Source organism: Hyla sarda, chromosome 7 (assembly GCF_029499605.1).
Source record: "Hyla sarda isolate aHylSar1 chromosome 7, aHylSar1.hap1, whole genome shotgun sequence".
In the NCBI taxonomy this organism is placed as follows: domain Eukaryota; kingdom Metazoa; phylum Chordata; class Amphibia; order Anura; family Hylidae; genus Hyla; species Hyla sarda.
Genome location: NC_079195.1, coordinates 187,567,885 through 187,595,186, shown reverse-complemented (window position 1 = coordinate 187,595,186; position 27,302 = coordinate 187,567,885). Strand labels below are relative to the sequence as shown.

General features: G+C 44.9%; 1 protein-coding gene across 1 annotated transcript in view; it reads left to right on the top strand.

Annotated features, from left to right (window-relative positions):
• The first annotated feature begins 799 nt into the window (after positions 1–799).
• Positions 800–27,302, top strand: part of LAMC1 (laminin subunit gamma 1) — a 137,537-nt gene continuing 111,034 nt past the window's right edge. The window contains exon 1 of the mRNA XM_056531876.1: positions 800–1,536. Coding sequence (XP_056387851.1) covers positions 1,158–1,536 — 379 coding nt within the window. The 5' untranslated portion in view covers positions 800–1,157. The remainder of the gene's footprint in view (positions 1,537–27,302) is intronic.

Sequence of the window (27,302 nt, the reverse complement as noted above, 5' to 3'; positions counted from 1 at the left end):
GAATGAACATGTTCATTCTTTGGGTGGAGCCTGGGTTCTGGAATTTCCGCAGCAGGAACATCTGTGGCGGAAATTCCATAGTGTGAATGGTGCAGCAGAATCCCATTGAAAACAATGAAAGGCTGTTCACACTATGGAAAAGCAAAGCAGAATCCCCAAGTACTGTACAGGAGGAATTCTGCCTTGCATTACACTCCCATTGACTTCAATGGGATTTTAAAAATTTACCGATAGGGATCCGAATTCTAATTCATGTTCCATCTTTCGCTGTAACAGTCTGCAAACTGTGAACCTCCGGCTGTTGCAAAGCTACAACTCCCAGCATGCCCGGACAGCCAACGGCATGCTGGGAGATGTAGTTTTGTAACAGCTGGAAGTCCGCAGTTTGGAGACCACTGCCATAAATCAATGGAACTATGATTTCCAAGATGATTCATTATTTCTGCGCCATTTACCTTGGAGCAGAAAGGGCGCAGAACCAAAGAGAAATTCATAGAGAAAATTTATATATATTATTTTTTTTAATAAAAAAAATAAATAAAAATTATATATATATATACTTATATTAGGATTATTCTTTTAATACAAATTTGGAACAATTTAGTTCAGTTTTATAATAAAATCCATGTAGTTCATTGGAATGTTCCATTAATGAGATGGGGGGAGTGGGCTTCCCAGTGACAGGTAAACAGACCCCCACGAAGTTAGTGTCTCATTGCCCGAAGATTGCCGAAAAGTACCGAAGTGCAGAGTCCTGGCTCCCGGGATCCCGTTGTAGCTCATTTACATTCGTTCCCAGGCTGCACCGCGATCCCAGAGCCCCCACCCCGTGTCCTCGTCCGGCCCCTCTATCCTGCCCCATAGAGAAGAGCGCAGCACACACTCTGTCCCCCCACCCAGAGCCCAGTCCCTGCAGCCGGACCCTACACCTCCCCGGATCCTCACCCACCGGACACTGCGCTCCGCCCGTCCCGGGAAGCCGCCGCCTCCTCTCCCTGCTCCATCCGAGCCGAGAAACTTTCCTGGGAAGTTTGTGCAGGACGATCCCGGGCAGTGCTGCCCCCTATGAGCGCTGCCTCCTCCGCACATCTGACCGAGACCCTGCCCGGCACCCAGCCCCATTCCTGTGCATAGACCCCCCGGTACAAGAGCTCCCGATGCCCCGGAGGATGCGGCCTCCTGTGCTCCTCGCCCTGTTGCTCCTGGTGCAGGACGCAGCCCGGGCCGCCATGGACGAGTGTTCGGAGGGCGGCCGGCCGCAGCGCTGTATGCCGGAGTTTGTGAACGCGGCTTTTAACGTGACCGTAGTGGCGACCAACACCTGCGGCTCCCCGCCCGAGGAGTACTGCGTGCAGACCGGCGTCACCGGGGTCACCAAGTCCTGCCACCTGTGCGACAGCGGCCAGCCCCACCTGCTGCACGGCTCCGAGTACCTGACCGACTACAACAACCAGGCCGACACCACCTGGTGGCAGAGCCAGACCATGCTGGCCGGGATCCAGTACCCGCACTCCATCAACCTGACCCTGCATCTGGGTGAGTGCCAGCTCCTGTATCCAGGGTGGTAGACACCGGCTTACACCCTTTATGTCCAGGCTGGAGGGTTATACTGTGCCACCCCTGCCCACAACCTGTGCCAGCTGCATGTACAAGTGGTGAGCATAGGGTGACACCTATTTCCAGGCTGGAGGGTTATACTGTGCCACCCCTGCCCACAACCTGTGCCAGCTGCATGGACCAGTGGTGAGCATAGGGTGACACCTATGTCCAGTCTAGAGGGTTATACTGTGCCACCCCTGCCCACAACCTGTGCCAGCTGCACGGATCAGTGGTGAGCATAGGGTGACACCTCCTATGTCCAGTCTAGAGGGTTATACTGTGCCACCCCTGCCCACAACCTGTGCCAGCTGCATGTACAAGTGGTGAGCATAGGGTGACACCTACTATGTCCAGTCTAGAGGGTTATACTGTGCCACCCCTGCCCACAACCTGTGCCAGCTGCATGGACCAGTGGTGAGCATAGGGTGATACCTATGTCCAGTCTAGAGGGTTATACTGTGCCACCCCTGCCCACAATCTGTGCCAGCTGCATGTACAAGTGGTGAGCATAGGGTGACACCTACTATGTCCAGGCTGGAGGGTTATACTGTGCCACCCCTGCCCACAACCTGTGCCAGCTGCATGGACAAGTGGTGAGCATAGGGTGACACGTCCTATGTCCAGTCTAGAGGGTTATACTGTGCCACCCCTGCCCACAACCTGTGCCAGCTGCATGTACAAGTGGTGAGCATAGAGTGACACGTCCTATGTCCAGTCTAGAGGGTTATACTGTGCCACCCCTGCCCACAACCTGTGCCAGCTGCATGGACCAGTGGTAAGCATAGGGTGACACCTCCTATGTCCAGTCTAGAGGGTTATACTGTGCCCACAACATGTGCCAGCTGCAGGGAGGAGTAGTGGGGGCACTTCCTTTATCCTGTGCCATCCCATGCCCACTATGTGTGCGATCTGCAGAGATTGGTGGGCATAGTGTTGAATCTTATTTGTCCAGTCAGAAGGATTATACAGTACTATCCCATGCCCACCACCTGTATCCTCTGCGGTGATGTTTTGTTCTCATAGTGATTGGTCGGCATAGGTTGGCACCAACTATGTTCAGTCTGGTGGGGTATACTGTGCCATCTGCAGTGATGAGTGGTGGGCATTGGGGGGCATATCCCTTCCTCAGTCTGAAGGACTATACATTGTCATCCCTTGCCCACCAGCTGTATCCTCTTAGGGTGGCACATCCAATGCCCAAGCTGGTGGAGGTTATACTGTGCCATCTTTAGTGATGACTGGTGCTCATAGGGTGACATCCTGTGCCATTGAGATGGAGGAGTCTTGAGTTCCGCACCAGACTCCAGGTTTGTTAGGCGTCATTTTCCATACATTGGTAGATGTTTCTTGGCATGTACAAGGGCACTAAGTTTGCCTACTTCTTTTACATGGTACATACCCCTGCCAGCCGAGCCCTCCGCACTGCTCTCACTTCCTTCCACACTTCAAGCTGTGAGCTGCAGTTTCCATATCCTGGGGCTGTGAAATATGCAATCTTTGTTATGGACACCACAATAAACAGTGCGGTGCCCGCTCCCTGCCCTGTCATCTGTTACTGCCAGCCTGACTTCCCTCTGCTCCTCACTGCTTCTTATTTGGTTGTCTTTTTGTTTTGCTGGGTTCTTATCTCCCACCTGTTGTGTTTTTTTTTCTCCTTCTTTTCCCTAGGCTTATTGCCCTTCTGTTAACGTCGCCTGTGACTGTTGTGTGTATGCCATGCAGTTGGCATACCCTAGCCCAGTGTTTCCCAACCAGGGTGCCTCCAGCTGTTGCAAAACTACAACTCCCAGCATGCCCGGACAGCCTTTGGCGGTCCCGAACAGCCCGACTGAACAGCCGGGTTAGGCTGGGTTCACACTACGTTTTGTCCCATACGGGAGCGCATACGGCAGGGGGGAGCTAAAAGCTCGCGCTCCCGTATGCCTTCGTATGCGCTCCCGTATGTCATTCATTTCAATGAGCCGACCGGAGTGAAACGTTCGGTCCGGTCGGCTCATTTTTGCGCCGTATGCGCTTTTACAACCGGACCTAAAACTGTGGTCAACCACGGTTTTAGGTCCGGTTGTAAAAGCGCATACGGCGCAAAAATGAGCCCACCGGACCGAACGTTTCACTCCGGTCGGCTCATTGAAATGAATGACATACGGGAGCGCATACGGTCACATACGGGAGCGCGAGCCTTTAGCTCCCCCCTGCCGTATGCGCTCCCGTATGGGACAAAACGTAGTGTGAACCCAGCCTAATACAGGGCATCACCGCGATCGGTGATGTCCTGTATTAGCCGCGGGTCCCGGCCGTTGATGGCCGCAGGGACCGCCGCGATAGGGGTGTGTTTGCCGTATAAGACGCAACGACTTTCCCCCCCCCCCCCAGTTTTGGGGAAGAAAAAGTGCGTCTTATACAGCGAAAAATACGGTAATTACACTCTGCAGTGAATATAGGACAGTATTCCGTCATTAAGAACCATGTTTAAGCTTTTTTTTCCCAATAGTGGACACTTATTATTATTATTTTTTTTTCCCCGTGAATGTCCGCTATTCGGAGATTCTACCGTATAAGTAGCTGAAAACCCACCAGGGGACCATTGCCTTTACCCACTGCCCTTCTTGTTACCCATTGACTGTCACCCTGTGTATTACCCCAGTCTGATCAGACTGAGGTAATACACAGTTTTTCTTCCGTTTTTGTGACTAGGGAAAAAATACTGCATGCACTGTCTTTTCTCCCATTAAAAAAAAAAGGAAATGAGCGCAGACGGTTGAAAACGGATATGAAAGGGTTATTTGAAAAAAAAAAAAAAAAAACATCCCATTGACATCAATGGGATTATTTTACAACCGTTTGTAATCCGTTTACGAGCTGCAACTACAGAACCTAAACGAGGGGAAAAAAGCGGGGACAGACGGCCGTGTGAACGCACCTTTACACGGGATACAGGATGGAGCGCCCTGGTTTTGATTGGGCTTTGTTCACATTACATTTCATATCTCCTTTTGATGTGTACGTTGCAGAATACATGTGGTGGAACAGTTGCTTCAACGTGAGAGACTGTGTGTTATATAGTTGCATGTGTTAAATGTTTCCCAACCAGGGTGCCTCCAGCTGTGGCAAAACTACAACTCCCAGCATGTGCAGACAGCCAGAGGCCCTGTCCGGGCATGCTGGGAATTGTAGTTTTTCAACAGCTGGAGGCACCCTGGTTGGGAAACGCCGCCCTAGATATTTTCTTCCATAAACAGTGCCACTCTTGTACTCAGTTTGTGTGTGGTAGTGCAGTTCAGTCCCATTAAAGTGAAAGAAGCCAACCTGAAGACCTAAAGTTGTGGCGCTGATTTTGCAAGAAAGCAATTATATTTTGTTTTAATATCTGGATAACCCCTTAAAGGGGGTAATCCCGTACTATAAAATGTATCCCCTATCCGCAGTGTCTAATCCTGGGGGTCCAACCACTGAGAACCCTCCCACCATATCCAGAATGGGGCCCTGTCTCTCCCTGTGCACGGAGTGGCATGTCTGCTCCATGTGCTGTCTGTGGGAGCGCTGAAGATACACGAGCACTCTACTTGGGTAACTTTGCCGTTCCCATGGAGCGTGTGATTACATGCAAATGTTCTGGAGATTACTGGGGGTCTCAGCGGTCAGACCCTCAAATAGACATTTACCCCCTATCCACAGTATTGGGGATAAGTTTTAAAGTACTGGAGTACCCCATTAAAGCTATTTTACAGCACGTTTTCATTATACATTGGGAGATCTTCTGCTTTATACGATACATTTATTGATTCCACGTTACCATTGGTGTCATTTTGGCCTCCATTATGGTAGTTTCCTCCAGGGTTTACATTTATTTGCAGATTGCTCTTGCTATCCCATAGATCTGTAAATAGCGATAAAGTATTGTTTTTGTTTGTATGACTGCTATATGTCAGAGCTCTATTTCAGGGAATTACCACAACATAAAGTCATGGCCGTAAATGTTGACACCCCTGAAATTTTTCAAGAGAATTAAGTATTTCTAACAGAAAAGGATTGCAGTAACACATGTTTTGCTATACACATGTTTATTCCCTTTGTGTGTATTGGAACTAAACCAAAAAAGGTGGGAAAAAAAGCAAATTGGGCATAACATCATACCAAACTCCAAAAATGGGCTGGACAAAATGATTGGCACCCTTAACTTAATATTTGGTTGCCCACCCTTTCCTATAACCATCAATAAGCTTCTTACACCTCTCAGCCGGAATGTTGGACCACTCTTCCTTTGCAAACTGCTTCAGGTCTCTTTTATTGGAAGGCGCCTTTTCCCAACAGCAATTTTAAGATCTCTCCACAGGTGTTCAATGGGATTTAGATCTGGACTCATTGCTGCCACTTCAGAACTCTCCAGTGCTTTGTTGCCATCCGTGTCTGGGGGCTTTTTGACGTATGTTTGGGGGTCATTGTCCTTCTGATCTAGGATACAAACCCAGCTTTCTGACACTGGGCTGTACAGTGCGACCCAAAATCCGTTGGTAGTCCTCAGATTTCATGATGCCTTGCACACATTCAAGGCACCCAGTGCAAGAGGCAGCAAAACAACCCCAAAACATCATTGAACCTCCACCATATTTCACTGTAGGTGCTGTGTTCTTTTCTTTGTATTAGGGAGGTCCTGATACCGATACTAGTATCTGTACCGGGGCCGATACTAGCCATTTCCATGGGACTCGTTCAATGTCCTCCGATACCAAATCCGATACCTGCTGCTGCCCCGTTCGCCCATCCTCCCGTCTGCATCATGGCGTTCCATGGAGGAGCATGTGACACACACGTCACTCCACCTCCTCCACTGTGCCCAGTGTAACGCTACGGAGGAAGCAGAGTGACGTGTATGTCACATGCTCCTCCATAGAACGCCATGATGCGGACGGGAGAACGGAGCGGCAGCACCCGTCAGAGGACTGCCGCAGGTGAGCTGCCTACAAGGCTGGGGGCTTCTACTAATGTCTAAAGGGGGCATGCTTTCTAAAGTGGGGAAAGGGGGCCTGCTGTTTACAGGGGGGGGGGCTGCGGCCTACAGGAGGGCTGCTACTAACGTCTGGAGGGGGGGGGACCTGTCTACAAGGGGGGGGGGCTGCTGTCTACAAGGGGGGTCTGCTATTAATGTCTACAGGGGGCTGCTGCTAATGTCTACAGTGGGATACTACCTACTACAAAAGGCAATCTTACAGCAGAGTTACCTGCACTAACTTGAATTTATAGGTAGATAGTGCAGGTGACCCGGTTTCTACCACTGCTCACCATGTGATCATCAGCGCAATCGCTCTGGAGACCTCGGTCTCGCTGCCAATGCAAATTCCCTGTTCTACTCAATGGAGAAGAAAGAAATCTGTGCTCATGCTACAGCAGCCGCCTCCATTGTACACAACGAGGAACCTACATATCAGCACGGGTCACCCTGGTGTCAGATTCCCTTTTAAAATAAAAGTACTCGTAATTTGTATTGGCAAGTACTAGAATGAAAGTGTCGGAACTCGTACTCGGTCTTAAAAAATAAATAAATATGGTATCAGGACATCCCTACTTTGTAGGCCTCATTCCGTTTTCGGTAAGCAGTAGAATGATGTGCTTTACCAAAAAGTTCTATCTTGATCTCATCTGTCCACAAGATATTTTCCCAGAAGGATTTTGGCTTACTCAAGTTCATTTTAGCAAAATGTAGTCTTGCTTTTTTATGTCTGTGTCAGCAGTGGGGTCCTCCTGGGTCTCCTGCCATAGTGTTTAATTTAAATGTCGACAGTTTGTGCTGACACTGATGCTCCCTGAGCCTGCAGGACAGCTTGGATATCTTTGGAACTTGTCTGGGGCTGCTTATTCACCACCCGGACTATCCTGCGTTGACACCTTTCATAAATTTTTCTCTTCCATCCACTCCCAGGGAGATTAGCTACAGTGCCATGGATTGCAAACTTCTTGATAATGTTGCGCACTGTGGACAAAGGCAAATCTAGATCTCTGAAGATGGACTTGTAACCTTGAGATTGTTGATATTTTTCCACAATTTTGGTTCTCAAGTCTTCAGACAGTTCTCTTCTCCTCTTTCTGTTGTCCATGCTTAGTGTGGCGCACACAGACACACAATGCAAAGACTAAGTGAACTTCTCTCCTTTTCATCTGCTTTCAGGTTTGATTTTTATATTGCCCCAGGTGAGTTTAAAGGAGCATCACATGCTTGAAACAATCTTATTTATCCACAATTTTGAAAGTGTGCCAATAATTTTGTCCAGCCCATTTTTGGAGTTTGGTGTGACATTAGGGGAGACTTTTCAAAAACTGTGCAGAGTAAGAGTGGTGCAGTTGCCCATGGCAACCAATCAGATTGCATCTTTCATTTTTATAGAGACCTGTCAAAAATGAAAGAAGCAATCTGGTTGCCATGGGCAACTGCACCACTCTTCCTCTACACAAGTGTTGATAAATCTCCCCCATTATGTCAAATTTGCTTTTTCCCCCTCGCTTTTTTGGTTTAGTTCCAATACACACAAAGGGAATAAACATGTGTATAGCAAAACGTGTTACTGCAATCCTTTTCTGTGAGAAATACTTCATTTCAGTGCCAACATTTATGGCCTTTACTGTATATATCTCTGATAGACCCTGCACAACGTATCCAGTTATAGGGTAAACAAAAACTTTGCCACTTATTTCCATGTCAGCTGAATGGAGATATTACTTCTGCGTGAATACATCCTTAAAGGGGTATGCTTCTCTCAAGAAGTTATTTCCTGTCCACAGGGTAGGGGATAAAAAGCTGATCAGCTGGGGTTTGACTGCTGGGACCCTCACCGATCTCTAGAACAGAAGTCAATTAACACCAGAATGAACAGTGCACCATTGTGTGGCCAGCACTCCATTCATGCATTCTCTATGGGGCTTCTGAACATTGCTGTGCTGAACTTGGAAATGTTGAAAGCCCCATAGAGGTTGAATGGAGTGCTGGCTACACATATGTGGTGCGCTCCATTTATTCTATTTTCTCCCTGTTCTGGGTGGATGGTGTTCCAACCTGTACCGATTCTGAATTTAGGGAGATGATCAGAACTTTTTTTATTTTGGAATTCCAAAGCCATGTTCACACATCAAAGTACAGCACAATATCTGAATAGGGTTTTGTGAACCCAATTTACTTAGAGCTTGAACAATTTTCATAGCAGATTTTAATCTTTCACTATATCCATAAGTGACATTAGCAGTTTTCAGTGCGAATATTTAGGACGAGTCGTGTGAAGCAGGCCTAAGGCCAGGTTCACGTGACCATAATATGGATGCAGTTTTGCGCCCACTTTATGAGCTGCATGTCCCAGCCCGACCGCAGGTCTAGTGACCTGAACAAACAGTGTCACAGGGATTAAAGGTAGAAATATCTAAGAAAAATGCCTTGTGATGGCACAGTGTTTGCCATGGGAAAACCTCAGTTTTAATGTGCCCCCTAACCGGTGGGAATTCTCGGCGTGACACTTGACACCGTCCATACACTAGAGAGGCTATATTCTGAACTGCTTGTTGTCCTCTTCTTCGAAGGTGGTCTTTTTGGTCAACAGTCAAAGGCATATCTTAAAACTCCCAGGCCTCAATATGCAAAATGTGTAAACGGATCCTCCACAGTTCGTTTGCCATTTATAATACTAGTGTCCTCTCATATAGGAGAGGGACTTTTGGGCCCCCTCAGACACTAAAGTCTAGGTGTGACTTCGGTCTCTGCACCTACTATAGCTTCACCCCTGGCAACAATGCCATCAACCATCATAAAACGGTGAATTGCCGATCAGTTTGTTGCTTGACACAAACTACTTTCTAAGTATCACCAATGACTTTACCAGAAAACAACTTTAGAAAATCTTACATGGCAAAGAAAGTTCACTTACTTAATACCTGTCATGAGTCCGCATCTATCGCACTAATTCGTAGCCTAAAATGGGGTAAGGGCCAGTTCACACTGAGAATTTTGGTGTGGAAATGGGCCGCTGATTTTCCGCTGCAAAATTTCCGGCGAAAGTTTTAATTTTTTTTGACAGAATTCTGTGCAGGCTGCTTTGCTGCCAATGGCAGAAATTCCTCAGCAGATTATGTACGAGTAAAAGTACCCTTAGTGTATGTTCCCACGTGCAGTATTTGCTGCTGCGTATTTTCTTTACCATTGAAGTCAATGGGTAGCAAAATAAGCAGCATAATACGGAACGTGACAACATACCCTCAGGTTCAAATAAAAAAATGTTCCTTACGTTTGGGGCTATAGATCAGCAACCCATCTAAAAGAAATGACCACATAAACTGTGGTGTACTGACAGCAGGCTCATTCATTTTCCAAACATGTTTTGCAGCAGTGAAAAGCATTGTCTGCTGCCATTACAACTGTGCCTGGGTCCTGCTGCTCCCCACTTCTTGTCATACAGGAAATGCCTGCTTATCTGATCGCTAAGTGATTGGCTGAGCTGCCGTTTCCAACATAAGTTACCAGGAAGTGGTAGGTAGCAGGCACTTGGGTACAATAATCATGGCAGTGGCAAGGTCAGGCAGGCAAAAAATCCCCCCCCCCCCCTTTTTTTATTTTTTTATTTTTATTATAAAATATATATATCTATATCTATATATATATATATATATATATATATATATATATATATATATATTTTTAGGCATCCTGACTTCTAATTGGGGTATGTTCACACATACATAATCTGCTGCAAGCTTTCTGCAGTGAAAATTCTGCTTGCGGATTATGTTGCTACCCATGAACCTCAAATTGGGTCTGCAGCAAATATGCTGTGGAATTCTACAAGCAAATGTGCTGCAAACCCATTGAAGTCAATATGTAGCAACATAAGCCACCTAAGGATTTTGCACTGCGCAAATTCTGCTTGCAGATTATCTCTGAATTTACCCTTAATAAATAAATCTAAATAAAATGATGTATCTTGTTGTATCTGCACAAAAATCCTCCATGTGTGAACATGACCTTATTTTAACTCTTTGTAGGACAGTGTTCCCCCAACTTGTGTCTCTTCGGCTCTTACAAAATTACAATTTAGCTGTCGGGAATGATGGGAGTTATAATTTTCCGAGAGCCACAGGTTGTGAAACACTAGAGCAGTGGATCTCCATATGGTGCAAAACAACTCGTGTCCTGCTTCTCTGGCTGTCCAGGTATGATGTCCGGGTTGTAGTTTTGCAACAGCTGGAGGTCCACAGTTTGCAGTCTACTTTTTAAGAGTGTCTAATTTTCTGCAGAAAAGAATAAAATGGCCGTGAAGCATACCAGCCGGCGGCGTGTGAAGCGCCCATAATGGATGAGGCCTGATTATACCTTTTTGTGTAATTAGAACCTTTTAATTTTTTCCCCTCTCCAAAGAAGCCATTGAATGCCTGGTGGAGAAAATAGCACCTCAGGCCGTATGTGAGTGAGTGCACCATCTGCTTGGCCTCTGCTCGCCCCGCCTGCCATTAAAGGTGAAAGAACCTTTAGTCCGAGGTGTGGAGCTGGTCTTGGCCCAAACACACTGAACTGCATGGCTAATAACAGGATATTTCTGGGGGGCCAATCCTCTGATCCTCCTGCCTGATCTTTACGAATGTTACCAAAAATCAGTCTATTTTGTGCCATTGTTGAAGGGTGGGGGAGCAGTTGCGTAGATGAACTACAAGAATAGTAACCTCTTCAAAGCAGTCTGGGTAACGATGCGGAGCGCAGAAATTGTCTTTATTTTGTCTAGCCTCCATGCTTTTCCTGCTGGACCCTTCCGTGCGTCCACTGAACTTACTGAACTCCTCTAGTCCCTGATCTGTTATGAAGCGGAGTGACTAAATTTAAAGAGATTCTTCAAAAGACATCAAGAATTCGTCCGATCTTACTGATAAGGACGATGATAGTCGCCGGTTGCTACTTGGAAATGTATTCTTTTAGCTAAAAATGCTGCTTATAGAATAAACTTGTACATTATATCATGCTTGTGGAGGTTCTTCCTCATTTGCAGTATATGTGGGGTGGTTACTTTATTATGTTGGCTGTTTGGGCATGCTGGGAGTTGCAGTTTTGTAATAGCTGGAGGTCCAATGTTGGGAGACCTAGGGTCAGCAGTGTTTTATGCTTTCCTTATGAAGCCATATGTAGGTTACTCTGCCTATTAATCAGTTGTTCCTGGTATCAGAGAAGGTAATATTTGCTTGTGAGGTGTGCCATGTATTGTCGGTAGCACCTAGTAGACCTTGTAAATACACCTTCTTTTCAGGTGTCCTTCATGTGCCCCTTCAAGGTGCACACAAACCTTTGTGGACATACCAAGGATTAGGATTCATCAATCACTTCTTGACTATTTGAGGTTTTCCATGCTTCTGGACGGAATCTTCTTGTAATGTGGAATTCCATGAGCAGAGATTCAGCTTCACTTACGTATTGTAAACGTACCCTTAGGCTAGGTTTTGGCTGAATCAATCGGGGCTAGGACCACGTGTACATTGGTGTCCCCATAAACTATGTATGTGGATTCTGCCTAAAGAATGACGGAGATTATTCTTTTTTGGCGGTGGAATAGCCGGAACTAAAATTCCATAGTGTAGACTGCAATGGAATTTTGCTGCAATGAAATTTCCATGCACATTTTCACTAAGAAATTTGTCTAGGAAATTCCGTTGTATGAACCTTGCCTTACTGATTTTTGTGGCATAGGTACCTTTTTTATTTTATGCTTCTGTTTTGTCTTTTCAGGAATTCTGTGGGTGCCTTTGGGCATTTTGGGGTGAATTCACATATAGCAGATTGGTTGCAGAAATTTCTGTCTAAAAAAATCCATTCCTTACACCAAGGATTTCTGCAAACCCTGTTGAAACAATTTTAGAAGTAGAGCAGGAAAAAACCCTCAGGTATGGCGCTGCAGACTCTTGTAGACAGATGAGGCGGATGCCAAAGGTAATAGGAATCCTGATCTGAGGAAGGGAGAGATCCTCCCGAAACGCGTAATCTTGTCCATTTTATTGTTTTTTTTAATAAAATGTCCTGCTGAGGACTTTCCTATTACCTTTGGCATCCGCCTCATCTGTCTACAAGAGTCTGCAGCACCATACTTGAGGGTTTTTGCCTGCTCTACGTCTAATATTGACTCCCAGGACGACTTGTTTCCTCCTGCAACCCCTCGGCATAGCAGCAACTCGCACTACAGTACCCCGATTATATCGTGGGTGATATGCTTTTTTGCATAGATCTCAAGGTGAGCGGCCATCTATAAGCCCCGTGGGGTTGCCCACCCACCACCCGATCTATTGAGGGCAAATACACGAGGCGCCGTCCGTCGGTCCTTTCTTTTCTCTACAGATTGTTGAAAGAATTGGGACAGTAGAAGAACGTTCTGATGTGATTTCACCCTAATGGGTTATGTCATTGAAAGACTTGACAGATTCTAGTAAATGTGCAGCTTGTGGGGCGGCTTCACATTGTGGTCCGTGCACATTGGGAATATAGTAGCAACCTCAGTGCTTTGACTTGGGAAATTGAAGATAATTGTAGAGGATGACGTTCTCCTTGTAGGTAGGAGCCGCGCACAAAGGGAACATGTAGTTAATAACAGATCCGGGGATTAGAAGCAGATTTCCTTCTAGTCTCCTGGCTCCCAGGCAAATTCTTCATATGTCTCACATTTTGTTTATATTGGTAAATTGTGCATCTATTACCAGGAAAATAAATCGCCCTCTTGTTGCTTTGAAGTGATGTGGACTCTGAACACCAGGCGTCCCTTATAGCTGGGGCGTTTATGGACAGAGCTGTCAGCTGCAGGTGGGGCCTTCCTCAGCTGCCGTGCACCTTTTCTGTTTCTGCTGTGGCTTTAGTTCTTGGGTTTTCTTGGAAATTTCGGAAATAGTGCGCTACAGATGTGGAGTGAATTAACACTGGCTAAGTGTTTTTTTTGTCTATACTGGGAAATCCTTAGACACAATGGGGGAGATTTATCAAAACCTGAGGAAAGGAAAGTTGGCCAGTTGCCCATAGCAACCAATCAGATCACTGCTTTCATTTTTCAGAGACCTTGTTAAGAATGTAAGTAGTAAGCTGGTTGCTATGGGCAACTGGACAACTTTGCCTCTGCACAGGTTTTGATAAATCTTCCCCCAATGTACCCAATGACGTGTCCACATTTGCTGTAGTTACCTATAAAGTACAGGGCCCTTGGCAGTCAGACCCCCACTCATCATGAAATCACGGCCTATCTTGGTAATACACCATTACTTCCTATGGTGGGTAAACTGCTAAATGGGGGTTTCAACTCTTTAAAGGATAAGTGATATGTGAGTGATCCTTGGGATCTTCACTGATCATGAGCAATAGGTCTCCCATGTTCCCTGATCCTCTTTACTGCTGTGTAAGCTATTGAATGGTTGGTGTCCAAGCATACACTTGGTAAGGCAAAGTTCACATCTGCCTTTGGCTCTCTGTCACAGATGTAAAAAAAAAAATTACTGTATTTTTCGCCTTATAGGACGCACCAGCGTGTAAGACGCACCCAATTTATAGGTGCAAAATCTAAAAAAAATTAAAGATTCTGAACCCACCAGTGGTCTTCAACCTGCGGACCTCCAGATGTTGCAAAACTACAACTCCCAGCATGCCCGGACAGCCGTTGGCTGTCCGGGCATGCTGGGAGTTGTAGTTTTGCAACATCTGGAGGTCCGCAGGTTGAAGACCACTGGTATAGGAGGTAGTACTCACGTGTCCCTGCCGCTCCGGACCCGTCACCACTGCCCTGGATGTCGCTTCATCTCTGTCACCGCATCCTCGTGTTGTCCCCGACGCTCCGGACTTCTTCTTCCCCGGGATCCACACTCTCCGTCGCCGCCATCACGTTGCCGCCGCTACGCCCGCTGCTCCTATTTGATGAAGGCGTGTGCGACGACGTGATGACATCGAAGGAGAGCGCAGGGGATCACGGCACGGAGAAGACACCGAGGAGGCAGGTAAGCTCCCTCCCGACTGAGCAGCTAGTGTTATTTTCGCTTCAGACGCGGCGATCAGCTTTGATCGCCGTGTCTGAAGGGTTAATACAGGGCATCACCGCGATCGGTGATGTCCTGTATTAGCGGCGAGTCCCGGCCATTGATGGCCGCAGGTATTCACCGTATAAGACGCACCAACTCCCCCGCCCCCCCCCCCCCCCCCCCCCCACAGTTTTGGGGAAGAAAAAGTGCATCTTATACGGCGAAAAAAACGGTACTGACCAATCCATTGCACAACGGACACGACTGGTCCCATTGACTATGAATGAAATCCGTTGGGTTTCCCTTATTTTGAAGAACTTGAGTGGAGGGGGAAAAAAACGAACCGGCATTAATTTTTTCTTTTCTTTGATCAACTCCTGTCATTTGAATGTATTCTGCGAATGGAGCTTCAAACACAGATGTAAACAAGCCCTAATGTGCTCAGCTAATTTTCAGTCCCATAGATTGTGAATAGAGCAGTAGGGCACATGCCTGACCACGGATCCATGATTGTGATTGGCCGAGCAGAAACAGAGGGGCTCAGTGCTCGGTCAAGGACTTTTGTCCCTGTGTTCTAGTGAGTGGTCAGGGTCTCACTACCTGGACCCCTACCGTTCCAAACTTTTCACTTGTCTGTGTAGACAATAGGAAATCCTTGAGGAAAAAGTTTTGGCAATTTCCATTGCATGCTATATTTTTGAGGAATTCTCTACTAAATGAGGCATAAAGTATGCAGGAGAACATACAAGCTCTATTGAGTCTTCTACCATCATATGTACATAATCCTTGCTAATTTTTCTTATTTTTTTTCCTATTCAGTTAAGCATAAATATCTGATTCTTTGGGTGTCTTAGAAGTTTGTTCTTGTGTGAAGCGTATGGCTATGGTGTGAGAAGCTCCTTGAACATTTAGGAAGCTCCACCAGCATCCTGTCGTCTTTGGGGAGGGGAATGTAGGCAAAATATACACTTATTTAGTCTTCCTTCACTTAGTTGGCAGACGCTGTTCCTGCAGATACCTCGCCCACATTGCCAACTCTGTGATGACCTACCTGCATTAAGTCTGCAAAGGAAATACACCCAATGTTTGTTTTTAGTTCTCATAATTTTGGACCTTATTCCATGTTTTGTCAATCACAACAGGGATTCTCAGGTTACGTATTTTTTTTACTTTTCTTAGCCTTAATAGGAAAAGTTTGCTTACTCTTAAATATCCGTCATAGACTTCAGTGGAATGGTGAGTGATCACTGAGTGACTGTATGAAGTGCCAAGTGTAAGCGATCAGCTGGTGGGTTGTTTCCCAGTGCCCTAACAAAGAGAGAATGAATCCGGATGCATAGCTTATAACGTACTATTTTTGATTTGTGGTCTTGGCTTGGGACCTCTACATTTGTTAGGCCATCTGTACTCAACAGACCAGTGTTTCCCAACCAGGGCACCTCCAGCTGTTGCAAAACTAAAACTCGCGGGCATGCTGGGAGTTGTAGTTTTGCAACAGCCAGAGGCACACTGGTTGGGAAAGACTGCTATAGACAGTTCACCTACCAACACTTCTAAAGAGTTTTCTCTGTTAAAAAAATAAAAATAAAATCTTGTGTTTTTTAAATCTGCAGCAAAATATGCATTTTTTTTTTAATATATTTTTGTTTTTTTGTACAGATTTTGACCCCTCAATCCTTTCAAAGTCACTGGGGGAGCAAATTTTGCAAAGAAAGTTACATGTTGTAGAATATAAAATGTCTCATCCACATGTCCGGTATTGTAATCTTTAAAACCTTTCTGGAACTTGTGGTACAACAAGAAGAGAAAAAGGTTTTAGGGTTATTTTTGTAATTTTAACTTTTGAAACTTAAAAAAGTGCAGTGAATGGCTGTATATAGCGATGTAGGACGGAGATGCTGACGTGTACCCCACTCTGTAAAATATTTGTTGTGGACGTCGAGAAATTTTACCTCCTGAATGACATATTCCACATATTTTCAGCTCTATAACATCAGGATTTTGGATCCTGAATCCAGAGTTTTCCCATAGATCTGGAACAGTACAGATGATGAAATTACATAATCTGCCGCCTACTCCTTCTGGAATTTTGGGAAAATAAAGAGAATTGTGTTTGAGAAAACAAGGCAGCATTATGAAGCCAGCCCGCTTGTGAGGAATGTGTTTTAAAGGAGGCTCTTCTCCCCATAAACTCTACAGATGCTGGAATGTGATGTTACATGGGCAAGGCCAAAAGAAGAGGACAATTGCTGCTGTATTCATGCCGATAGCTGCTGTTTGTCCCTTAAAGGGGCATTCCCCAGCTCATGAAATGATGGCATCGGTATGGTGTTACTTTATGATCAGTGAAGTTCTGAGAATGCACAGATTGTAGCCCCTATTTAGCAGTGCGGCCCCTCCGCAGTGACTCCTTGACTTTGGAGCCAATGGGGCCGGCTACAGCATCTTGGCCACCCAATTACTGATGCAGCTTCTACCGATCTTAAAAGTTATGGCATATTCTTGGGTTATGCCATTCCTTCAAGAGTTTGGAATATTCCTTTAAATGGGCACTGTCAGATTCAAAAACTTCTCATATGTTGTACATCTTGGCAAAACACTAACCTTTCTAATATACTTCATAAAAAATGTATTTCCTTCTCATAGAAATCATGGCTGACAAAAAAGACCACTAGGGGTCCCCATACCATCCAGAGCATAATTCTGTCCGGCTGCAGCATCATCTTTGTCCAAGCTGAAGCAAAGGCAGGGACAAAGTCCAGTAAGTGAGGGCGGGACTAGCACTCCTCTGTGCTCAATCTTCTCCTGTTTATTAGACTGCAGCATGAAAACAGAGAGGAGAGGGTTACAGAGCAGCCTGTAGTGGTTGGATGAAGAGACCCAGCACAGTAGACTCGGAGGAAGTGAATGCATGGTGAGTGAGGGCGGGCTCAGTGCTTGCTTCAGACATGCCCCCTGAGTAGTGGATGTCAGAATGAGTGAGCCAAATACAAAAGCTAAGCACTTAAACACATGTAAAAATCTACATGACCTAGTGAAGAACACATGAGCATTATTATTTTTTTCTGTGACATGACAGGTATGCTTTAATAATCAGGTAACTCAAAATAAACTATGCCGCAGGTAATGCCAAGATATCAATATATATATATATATATATATATATATATATATATATAAAACTATGTTGTACAACATGGAATTGCGGGAGGAAAATAGGGTTCAAATGGTGAGGGATTTTATATAAGCAATTCTGCAGTGGTTCCTGTATCTGTGGCAGTCTCCTGGTCTCTTTGTATGTGGAGATCTTTATACAGAGAGGGTGCGGGTGATGATATTGGTGGTAGACTGAACAGTACTTTTCTTCCCCGAGCCGGGCTGGAGAAGTGGAAGCATAATTTACATCAGCGCATCCTATCTGTCAGTGTATTGTAAGCAGGAAACTATTAGTACGTGACCTTTTAAAAGGACAAGGGTCCCTTGTAAATGAATAGGGCTGACCCCTGGATGTGCTCGTGTCTGGCAGTGGCTTTTTTTTTCCTTTTTGGTTTTTAAAATAGAATAAAAAATATTAGATCCGTAGAGCTGCAGGATTAGTGTGTAGTGCATTGGATTATAGGAGCACTGACCGTAATCCGCAGCAAGTATCTCCTATGTGACATTGACATATAGATGAGGAATATTTCCAGACAGAATATGGGGTCACTTTAGAACATCTGTAAGAGTTGTTTTTTTAGGGCTGTCCTCTGGAAATGACCAGCATAAAAAATTGTAACCGGCTATTTGGGCTTTTCTGTGCATTTAAAGGGGTACTCAGGCCCTGAGACATCTTATCCCCTATCCAAAGGATAGGGGATAAGATGTCTCACCGCGGGGACCGCCTTTGGGGACCCCCGCAATGTTGTATTCGCCACCCACCTGTTTGAGCTGCACGCCGCAGTGTCAGCTCACAAACAGCCGGGTGGCGACCACGGGGCCGGAGTATCGTGATGTCACGACTCCGCCCCGTGTGACATCACCCCCCCTGCTATGCAAGTCTTTATCCCCTTTTGGATAGGGGATAAAGATGTCTTGGGGCCAGAGTACCCCTCTAACTATAGAGATGTCTTGGCAAAACTATTCATAGTTCCTCTTGCATTGATTCCTTACATAGGATATGGCAATATCTGCAGTGGGAGCAGATTTATAGATTTAGTATTTGTAACTTGTACCACAGATTTCCATGTTGTCCTTGTTTCCATGGACAGTTATGAAGTAAGATTATGCTGCAGCAAGCCTGTGCACTTTACAGCCATGTTTACATGTCATAAAATATGCGGAATGTCTGCCACAGGCGGACATTCTGCACATTTGCGTGTGCGGGCGCTGCTAGGACTGCTCAGAAATGCACCATCACCAATAGACGGCAATGCACTTCCGGGTGAACCCCGAAATCGGGATTTCTGCGGCAGAAACATCTGCAACGGAAATTCTGTCATGTGCATGGTGCAGCAGAATCCTATTTCCAAGTGGAGTATTTATGCAAAACTACACTCAGAAATTCGGTCCCGTGTACACATGGCCATAGGCTAGGTTTCCACACAGGTTTTTTTTCTGGCGTTTTTCTGAAAAGTGCCACCGCAGCATTTGAGCCAAAGCCAGAAGTGTATTCAAAAGTAGTGGGAAATTAAAGGTACAATGAATTATTCTCCTTCCTACTGGATCCACTTTTGACTTTGGCTTAAAAACTGCAGTTGCAGTTTTCAAAAAAAAAAAACTCCCCAAAAAAACCTTGCTGGAAAGCTACCCTAAGGGTAGGATTACACACATTCCGTATTTTGCTGCATATTTTTATTATATGCAGCTAATTTAGCTACCCATTGACTTCAATGGGTAGGAAAATACACAGCCGCAAAGTACAGCACGTGTTACCCTACCCTAATGGTGCAAACGTAGTCTACTAGTGACTAGTGACTGGTCACTTGTAGACTATGTTTGGTCCATTAAAGTGTATGCGCTTGCTGTGGTATACTCTGCAATATCTTTTTTTTGGTATTCCAACACAGAGCTCCCGAAAAAAAAAAAAGAACTGAATGAGATCTGTAATGTTCTCCATGCAAAAAAATTGTAATTTTGGGAAATTCCACATTCTCTTCGTGGTGCCATGTCCTCTCCATGTTCAGGCACAGGGTCTTGCTTTCTCTGAAGTTGCATCTATGAACCTCAGATTCTTAACCTTTTTTTTTCCCCCTTTTTTGTTTTAATTCTTGTTTTCTTACTGTGTTAAATTTTATCTCCTTATATCGTTACCTAATTTTTGCAGCTAACGACTGCCACCTGTTCCCTACGAGCAGCCCAGCTCCATGTCCGTCACGTCAGAGAACGTTTGAGCAGTTTGTTCTGCAGAACTTGTCTTTGGTTTCTGTTGTGGATCAATGTTGGGAATCGAGGCATATTTCCTGCCCAGCGCTGGGGGACACGCTGAAGAGGCAGAGGGCTGGGGTCAGGGGAAGGGAATATGTTTTTTTTCTGTTGGGACTAGAGAGAAGAGGGGAGTTTTAGGAACACTCATGGATATTCTGGTTGTGTCCACCTCTGTGTTTAGTGGGGGATGGGAAGAGATTTTCCAGACCACAGGCTAAACTGCCTTTTTTGTAGCATTCCAGCTTCAGTAAGCCCTTTTTTTCAGCTGAGTTAAAATTCAGGCCCATTCCAGGGACCGGGGCGATGGGGGAAACAATGAGAGCGCTGTTGATCCCAGTTGGTCAGTAATGTTTGGGACAGTCGGTGCGTGTGTCCTTGTCCTCTCCACTGAGATGAATTTTCCAATTTCCGAGTGCTAGAAGGGGGCAGAGGACAAAGTTCCCAGGAGAGTTCAACTTAACATCTGTATTTTCCCAAGTTTTCTTCTTCAGTTTCAATGTTTTTCCTTATTTCTTTTGCCTATGGGCTTTTGAGCACTGCTCCCACGACCTGATGTTAAGATTTACTTAACCCAGACAGTGCTGGCGCCGATGCATCCTTGCCACTTTATTTTCATATAAGAAGTGAGCCTGAGTTCCATGCTTGGCATGCACCGCACGGATAAGCCTGCCTTTGTTTATTGCATACACTTCTGCCATAATAGTAGCAAGGTTTGCTCTGTGGGGTATGTTTGTGACCATACAAAGGAATGGTCATCTGAATGCCGGGGACAGAGATGTTTTTATCTTGACATATTAGTGTCTAAATCGGATTGGGAATTAATTTGTGTACAAGGGTTTTGTCAGTAGTGTTGCGAGGCAGACAATGTTGCTGGGTGCCCTTAGGGGGGGAGGGAATGGAAAATGAATGTCAGTGCAGCAATCCCTGTAAATAAGAACTATGCCGGTCTTCCCTACTTCATCCGCTATGGATTCTTCTCAGCAGACCCACCTTTCCTCTGAGGCAATCGTATACAGGAATTCCAAAAATTCTGATGGTCACGTCACAGAACCGTGAGCTTCTCTAAGGTGTGCACTTGCGTCTTGCATTTGGTCTCCAGTCCTGTGGTTTGTCAGGAGCTCTCGGGGAAATGTTTGACTCAAGATTACTTTAAGAGGAGCCTGGACCTTGTGTAAACACTAGAGTAATCCATTTTGCAACTGTTGGCTAGCAGATTTGGCTTGGCCTCCTCAGGAAGTGATGCTGTGATCTTCAGTTCTTGCTTCGGTCACTTCAGTTCCTCCCCAGGGGTGAAGATTTTTCTACTATCGGTCGTCATTCCTCTCCATAGATAATCTTACAGCGCTCAGTTTTCCTGCTATCTTATTTCCACCCACACTTTAAATAACATTCGAGGCAGGGAATTATCTTTAACAGGAAGAATAACAGTTTGACTCTTCTGAAATGTAGAAGAAAATATGGGAACTTTGGCTATAACTTTGGACACAGTTCAGTTGGTTAGACGTGGGATATCTAGCGGGAAATAGATGGCTTTTTTGCTCAACTTTTGAGGAAGAAACTTGGCTTGGCTTGCGTATTTCTGCTGCAGATTTGCTGTAGCAGAATTTACTACCAATTTGAAGTAAATGGGCAGCAAAATCTTAAGCAGAAATACACAAAAAGTGTAAACGTACCCTAAGGGTGAGTTCACCGATGGTGGGTTCTTTTACACCACAGACAAACCTGCTGCAAAATTTGCATGTGGATTTCACCTTTTCGCATTGGAAAGGGTGAATCCTGCCAAAAAATCCATGTCAAAATCCCAATTTAACACATGAAGATCTCGCAGTAGATTTGTCTGTGTGCAGTACGGCATTGTCGATTTAATGCTTTGTGGTATACCGGTTCATACCGAATACCGCCCCCCCCCCCCCCCCCGAAATACTGTTAAATACCGTGAAACCGCCATAATTTCAAAAAATATCGTGTTATAGATTTTTGGTCATACCGCCCAGCACTATTGTAGATATCCTCCGTTTACAGCATAAACTTAATTGCAAACTGGGAAATTATGACATTGGCTATCCCTCAACACTGATGTTAAAATTGAGACATTCGCCAGTGTATCCTTATATGAAGGACACACCAGAGCCCGCACACCAACGCAAAGGTTTCTCAAGGTCCCGCACCATCTTGAGAAACCTTGGCGTTGGTGTGCGGTCTCTGGTTTGTCCTTCATATAAGGATACACTGGCGAATGTCTCAATTTTAACAGCAGTGTTGAGGGATAGCCAATGTCATTGTATACATCTACCACAGTAGTGCACCCATATTCCTGTATTGTATTCTAATTGTTACACATCCACACCATTTATTTGGTGTAGGATTCTATTGTGGCACTTGTAGTCCGCTGCAGGCATCCTCCATTGTATGCATTTTTATGCTGGGGATCGCCCCTAGCAACGGACTACAAGGGCAGGATCTGCTCCCCCAGTATACATGCACAACCGCATCTGGGATTGAGCACCTCCAGCCATTTGAGACCACGTTTTTTGTTGTTTGTTCGAACTGGGAAATTAGCAACCAAAATCCACAGCATGCCTGCCCATCCACACACTAGTAATACCCTATTTACTTGCATTGCTCTGTGCATTACGGTAGATGGTTGAACAACCATTGAATGAGCAATCTTATGAACAGCTGTTTTACGAATGTAGCCTTACACACTTTTTAGAATTGGCCATTATGGCCATTCATAAAGGCCATACACCATCAGTGGCAATGGGTGGAGGATGTACGATTCTTCTGAAAACGTGCTGAGAATATTATTTTCCCAAAGATCGTCATGTATCGACTGTCAGGACAAATTTCACTCGCTGACATTGAGAGAAGACCTTGTCTGGCATTGGCTAGCTAAAATTTCTGTCCATTGTGTACTTTTACCATGGTACCTATAGAAGTGCGAAATGTCTCCGAACCCCCTTCATTTTACAAGACTTCACAAAGTAGTGAAATCATTATGTGCACAATGTAGCAGACATCCTGCAATGTCTATGAATATACTGCCATTGTCTGAAATCTATAAAAGGTCGCTTAGGTGACTCGCTGGAGCTCCGTTTTCTTTATTGACATTGGTCTGGATTAGGGTGCGTTCACACGGAGTAAATGAAGAGTAATTCACGCCGAAAAATTTACTGGCGGAAATTTTTTTTTTAATTTCCGCACGAAATTCGCGTGCAATTTGCGCTGAATTGCACACGGAATTACGCGTGGACATGGAGGAGAAAGAAGTGAAGGGTTTTTCAACCATTTCCGTGCAAATTGCGCGCGAATTCCGCACGAAAATGTCGGGCGGAATTTTTTTTTTACCATTGACTTCAATTGATTTCTGCTAGCGGATTCCGCTTGAAGAATGAACATGTTTTTTCTTCAAGCGGAAAGGAATTCAGCGTCGGAATTCTTCTAGCAGAATTTCCGCAGTGTGAACAGGCCAGCAGAAATAACATTAAAGTCAATGGGCAGAGGAGATGAGCATTCATTTGTAGTGGAGAATTCAAGAAGAATTACTCGAGTAAATTCCTCTTGAATTACTCCGTGTGAACGCACCCTTAGAAGCAAAGCATAAAAGCTCACCGAGGCCGACCTCCTCTAATGCATGTTATGTGCACCAACAATTTAACTTCTAAAATGTTCAATTTATTTATTTATATTTTTGTAGGTGGCGGTTTTCTAACCATAATATTACTATGATGCCAGCTAATGTATGAATATTAGTCTGTGGAGAAAATGTGCACACTTAGGCATCATGTATTATCTTTCACATAAGTCACTATTGAGAATCTGATTGGAGGAACATTTGGGAATCAATAAATGCACCCTGTGCTGAGAATTTCTCAGTACTTCAGCCTTGGAATTTGTCTGCCCCCCTTAGGGGGTCTGTGTGAGGCATTCTGACAAAGAACTGCTTTTACATACATGTCTGGACTAGAATAGGTTACAGCACACTTTTATGTGTTTAAAGGGGCATCCTCCCTCCTTAGCTGTTTAAATATCCCCTTCATTCTTTCTCCTTTTGTCTTTCTTTAATTACATTTTTGTCTACTTTTCTGCCCTTTTACCTTTTAATCACATTCACCCCCCCTCCCTTTGTGCAGCTCATCCTGCCTTCCCCTCCTCGGTGCAGCCTCGGAAGCTTTCTTCATTGAGTCCTAGGCTTATTTTAAGGCACTACCAGAGTTAGAAGTTTATGGCATGCTGCAGCTATTTACAGAAAGGCTGAAGTGTAGTGTTTGGGGGGGTGAGGGTGCTGTCTGTGACTAGCCTGACGCCACTGGCACACACTTCTGAGACAACATCCTGCACTCACCTGCAAGCTTCCCTTTCATGTGGAGAAGACTTGACCTTCTTCAAGTCACAATGGTGTATTATAAATGACATATTACCACCGAGCACCTGGTGATGTTACTGCAAAGCAAACATTCACTCTCATGCTGGGCCTTCTATTTTCATGTAGATCTTAGTCAATGGCCTCATTCTTAATCTTGTTTGAGAAGTGTGCGACATCCGCCCTCCTTCAGAGGAATTTTGCAGCTCGACTAATGCCGGCGGTAAGCAATAAAATAATGGCCGCCCAATACACTGAATTTGTGACGGACCTTATAGGTGGGCCTCTCCAACTCTCCCCTGATGGCAGATAAACTGGGTGGGAGAGGATCCGACAGGTGGATTTCAACTCCGCAAGATAACCTGCCACCAAAAAGGTCTTAAGGTGCCCATACATCTTAGACAGTTGGCCGAACCTACCTTTATTCTAAGATGTATGGCAGCCTCCCAACTCTCCACTGACAGATGATATCAATGTTCACACGTTATTATTGCTATGTTTTTGCAGTCATTTTTCCCAAAATTGCCGGAAAAAATTGTACTGTTTTTACTGCAGTTTTGTAAATCACAGCTAATCTCACACAGCGCATCTACGGTGTCTTTGACTCTACATATAATAACTTTGAAATATGCTGCAAATGTCAGTGCCAGCAAAAACTATGGCACTTAATATCTGCAGCAAATTTTATTGAGTTAAGTGATCGCTGCAGGAGTTGACTGCCTTTCATAAAACAAGAAACACACAAACACCTGATAGGGTGCCGGGAGAAAAACACAGCATCAAATATACCGACGACCAAAGAAGTTGGTGGCTATTTAACACACGAAAGCTCTCTGGAGGTCTAAAGCGAGTTTGCAGTGTAGGATGTGGGATGTAAAAATCCTACAGCCCGACGTCCGGGACATGCAGTTCCGGGTGCCGTGCACGGGCAAGTGAATTTTTCAGGCCTCTAGCCCTGCTTTGGGAAAGCAGGGCCGGACCTGAAAGCCCCCGACAAGTACGACGACGCTTAGGGTGCAGAGCATACAGATCAATGAAGTTCAACAGAACTGCATTGATCTGTGTGAAGAATCTAATAATTCCTCCTAAAAGTCCCCTAAATGTGAAGTTTAATAAGACACACATTAACCCCTTCCATATTAAAAGTTCAGATCACCCCCTTTTCCTATATGAAAAAATGTAAACATAATAAAAACATAGTCATGGCCGTAAATGTTGGCACCCCTGAAATTTTTAAAGAAAATGAAGTAAACTCAGCTGGGGCAAGTAACAAGTGTGGGCAATGTAAAAATCACACCTGAAAGCAGATAAAAACTTAGTCTTTGCATTGTGTGTCTGTGTGTGCCACACTAAGCATGGACAACAGAAAGAGAAGAGAACTGTGAGGACTTGCGAACCAAAATTGTGGAAAAATATCAACAATCTCAAGGTTACAAGTCCATCTCCAGAGATCTAGATTTGCCTTTATACACAGTGCGCAACATTATCAAGAAGTTTGCAACCCATGGCACTGTAGCTAATCTCCCTGGGCGTGGACGGAAGAGAAAAATTGATGAAATGTGTCAACGCAGAATAGTCCGGATGGTGGATAAGCAGCCTCAAACAAGTCCCAAAGATATCCAACCTGTCCTGCAGGCTCAGGGAGCATCAGTGTAAGCACGAACGATCCGTCGACATTTAACTGAAATGAAACACTATGGCAGGAGACCCAGGAAGACTGACACTGCTGACACTGAGACATAAGAAAGCAAGACTACATTTTGCCGAAATGAACTTGAGTAAGACAAAACAATCAGGACAGACAGGGGGAGAGAAGCGGGCGGCGGCGGTCTCTGGCCCTGCAAAAGCTGCTGCAGTTCATTGATTTGAAGTGCCCGCTTTAAATCATTGATACCGGAATATATGTTTAAGTTATCGTCTATCGGCCTCAAAGTTCACATATTATCGGTATCGGCCCTAAAAAAAAAATCAATATCGGTCGATCCCTACCCCTGATCATACGCTGCGCGTGTGCTACATGGGTAGGGTCTACCTGAACACTGAATTTCCAGTGCTAGTGACTAATTGTTCTAGATCGCAGGTTATTTCCCAAAGAAAAAAAAAGGATTGGGCAGATGAATTCAGTCAGGTGGCCTCCATACACATTAGATCAGTGTTTCCCAACCAGGGTGCCTCCAGCTGTTGCAAAACTACTACTCCAGTTTTAGTTCTGTAACACCTTGAGGCACCCTGGTTGGGAAACACTGCGTTAGATGGTAAGCCAAAATTCTCGGGCTTCACTGACACATGTCTAATGTGTATGGTTAACTTTACGTGGAACCATATAAGCAGCTGTTTAAGTAATTGTATGACTTCCGCATTCATGTTCGGCTTTGAGGGGAACAGAATAATTCATCTAAACCAGGCTTAATAACTCCTCTACTGTTATAGAGCCTTGTGGTTAGCAATGTCATTTTGCAGCTCTGGGGTCCTGCTTTTGTATCGGTCTATGGACCACACCAGTTTGTTTTCTTGGCGTCCTTCACTTTCCTCCAAGAGTAATTTTTTTTAATTCTGTGTTTGTTTAGAGAGCAAGAGAGAAAAAACTCAAGAGCCCCTTGTTCATTGGCTTTGTCTGCTATTGCAGCTCAGCCCCATGGAGTCGGCCCATGTGAATATGTTACAGACAGCGCTGTGGGTGGATGAATGACATTCATGGTCTTAGCCTACATGCTCTTTAAATTACGTTTTCCTTTAAATTCTCCATGTCCACCACACATAAATGACCATTTTGTTAGTATGGCGGTTGTTAATTTCATGGCTTCATGCTTGTAATACGATAAGTTGCTTACATAGCTGATGTGTAGCTTTGCATATAAAAGATGCATTATTATCCAATGCTTGTAATGAATGAAGTAAGGTAACTGGAGTGTCTGAAGAACTGAATGCTGTAAAATCG